The sequence below is a fragment of the Colossoma macropomum genome, unplaced genomic scaffold, assembly GCF_904425465.1.
Source record: "Colossoma macropomum unplaced genomic scaffold, Colossoma_macropomum, whole genome shotgun sequence".
In the NCBI taxonomy this organism is placed as follows: domain Eukaryota; kingdom Metazoa; phylum Chordata; class Actinopteri; order Characiformes; family Serrasalmidae; genus Colossoma; species Colossoma macropomum.
The window spans coordinates 48,058,533-48,060,760 of record NW_023494787.1 but is presented as its reverse complement, the minus strand read 5'-3'; the positions used below and the strand labels follow the sequence as shown (position 1 = coordinate 48,060,760).

Below are 2,228 nucleotides of genomic sequence, written 5' to 3'. Positions count from 1 at the left end.
CCAAGTGTTCTTTGTCCTGGTTGTCGTGGTTCTAACAGTTGCATTTACTAAAGAACCCTTGAAGAACAGCTTTTTAAAGAGTCACATCGCTTCAAAGACAGCAGGACTGTCTTATTTGGCTGTCAACTTTATAATGTTGATAATGTTCATCTCCTCTTTCGTATTGTCAGCCAAATACAGTCGACACTGAATGAGCATGTTTGTAGGACTTGCTCTCTTTCGCTCGTCCGCGCTGCTCTCTCTGGAAAACCCACCGCTCTTTGGTGGGAGGTGTGTGGGGAGGACTGGGGGTGGTGTGTGGGATAGGAGGAGGACCCAGAACTCTAATCGGCAGTGCTGCGAGCAGATCAGAGTGGAGGAGGAACGCGGAGAAACCTCCCTCCAGATTAGCCTACAGAGAGAGAGAGAGAGAGAGAGAGAGAGAGAGAGAGAGAGAGAGAGAGAAAGAGAGGAGGTGCAGGGAAGGGTGGGCGATTCGCGTCTCACTGATTAACATCTTCAGCCCAGCATTGTGTGTCTTGGTCACTTTTCTTTAAATGCCACGGAAAGAAAGGCTGGAGCAGCGTGGCGCACGAGGTAGGCTACGATGTTATGAATCAGGAATGACACATGAAAAGTGTTGCTGATGGTGGGTGGAGCCACTTTTTCCCTTTCTTTTTGAGATGATGTTCTGTGTCAGCTCAGAAATCAAGTCTTCAGATGGAAAAAGAAGCAGCTTGGATGGTGAATAGGATGTTTCCATAGAGAGAAACATTCAGGTAAGAAGGAACAATCAGCCTAATTACAACTGCAGGCAGATTATCTGTGCTTTACTGGCTGTTCTACTAATCTGCATCCTTTTTTTGTTCCAGTTAAAGATGAGGTGAGATGAGGATGGCCGAGCTAAAGCTCCTCTGTTCTGGTCCTGCGAGTAGCCTGCTGGAGAAGAAGGATGCCGAGTGGACTTTACAGCATCAGCAAAGTTATTACTCAGAGAGAGCTCTGCTGATTGAAGCAGACTCGGAGGAGGCGCTGGAGGTTTCAGCACCACGGACAGCGCCCCAGCCGCCTCGCAGGTTCTCCCAATGGGGGACTGATGAAGAAGTTCACATATGCCACGATGAGGAGCTTGAGACCGGCGTGGACGACGTGGTCGGCTGGACGAACAGTTTGGAGACCAACTATGACAACTTGAGCTGCAGCGATCTCCAAGAACCCGTTCCAGATCTTTCCGCGCTTCCCGAGGACGACTTCATGACAGAGCCGGCGGAGAAGTCAGTGGATTATGGGTTCATAAGCGCTGTCACGTTTTTAGTCACTGGGATCTCCTTGGTGGTGGTCTCCTACACCATCCCTCGAGACGTCCAGGTCAACCCGGACACCGTTTCGGCTCGAGAAATGGAGCGGCTGGAGCGCGAGAACGCCAGGGTGGGCGCTCACCTGGACAGGTGTGTGATTGCAGGGCTGTGTCTTCTCACCCTGGGTGGGGTGGTGCTCTCGACTCTGCTCATGATCTCCCTGTATAAAGGCGAGATGGTGAGGAGGCAGGCTTTTGCGTACTCCAAACACTCAGCCAAACTCTACGGTTCCATCAGCTTTAGAGACGCTGGAAGCCCAACCAATGTTCCCTCACATTTGTTGCTAGAAGAAGACGATGTGCCTGTTGACATCTCCAGCTGAGACCTGTGCAGCTTCATATGAGTGCAACGGTCAGTCCTATAACAGCTGTTGACTATGTTATTCTTCAGAGAACTAGGGAACCAAATACTGAATGTATGGTGGTTTTTGTTTTAGAAAGAACCCAAAAAGGTAAACGTGCCAAACCCATGAATGTTGGAATATCACAATTATGGAACTGCATGAGGCTGAGCATTGTGAGTTGTGTGTGTCATAGTAAATGTTCAGTGTGAAATAAATTCTGTTACCAATGTAAAAGGTGCATTTCATGGTGGGATCAGCAGCAACGTCCAGCAGATACACATACAGTACTGTGCAAAATGTCAGAGACCACCCTTCATTTATTTTATTTCCAGTCAAAGTTGCACAGAAGCTTTGATTTAGTGTGTCCACTCTTTACTTTTACTACAGCGTCCATTTCTCACTTCCAGTTTCTTAAACAAATCTGCAGCCATGCCATCATGCGGTTGAAGTGGCACAAATCCGATTTTTTGCCCTAATGTGACTCAGATCTGATGTTGTCAGAGCTGTGTGGACATGCAAATCAAATCTTTTCAAATCCGACCTGAGCC

General features: G+C 48.3%; 1 protein-coding gene across 1 annotated transcript; it reads left to right on the top strand.

The window, feature by feature from the left end:
* The first annotated feature begins 463 nt into the window (after nt 1–463).
* LOC118805141 (transmembrane protein 74) lies at nt 464–1,914 on the top strand. The gene is made up of 2 exons (XM_036565750.1): nt 464–758; nt 852–1,914. Exon 2 carries the CDS (start codon nt 868–870, stop codon nt 1,657–1,659), a length of 792 nt encoding a protein of 263 aa, XP_036421643.1. The 5' UTR covers nt 464–758; nt 852–867; the 3' UTR covers nt 1,660–1,914.
* Nucleotides 1,915–2,228: the final 314 nt, after the last annotated feature.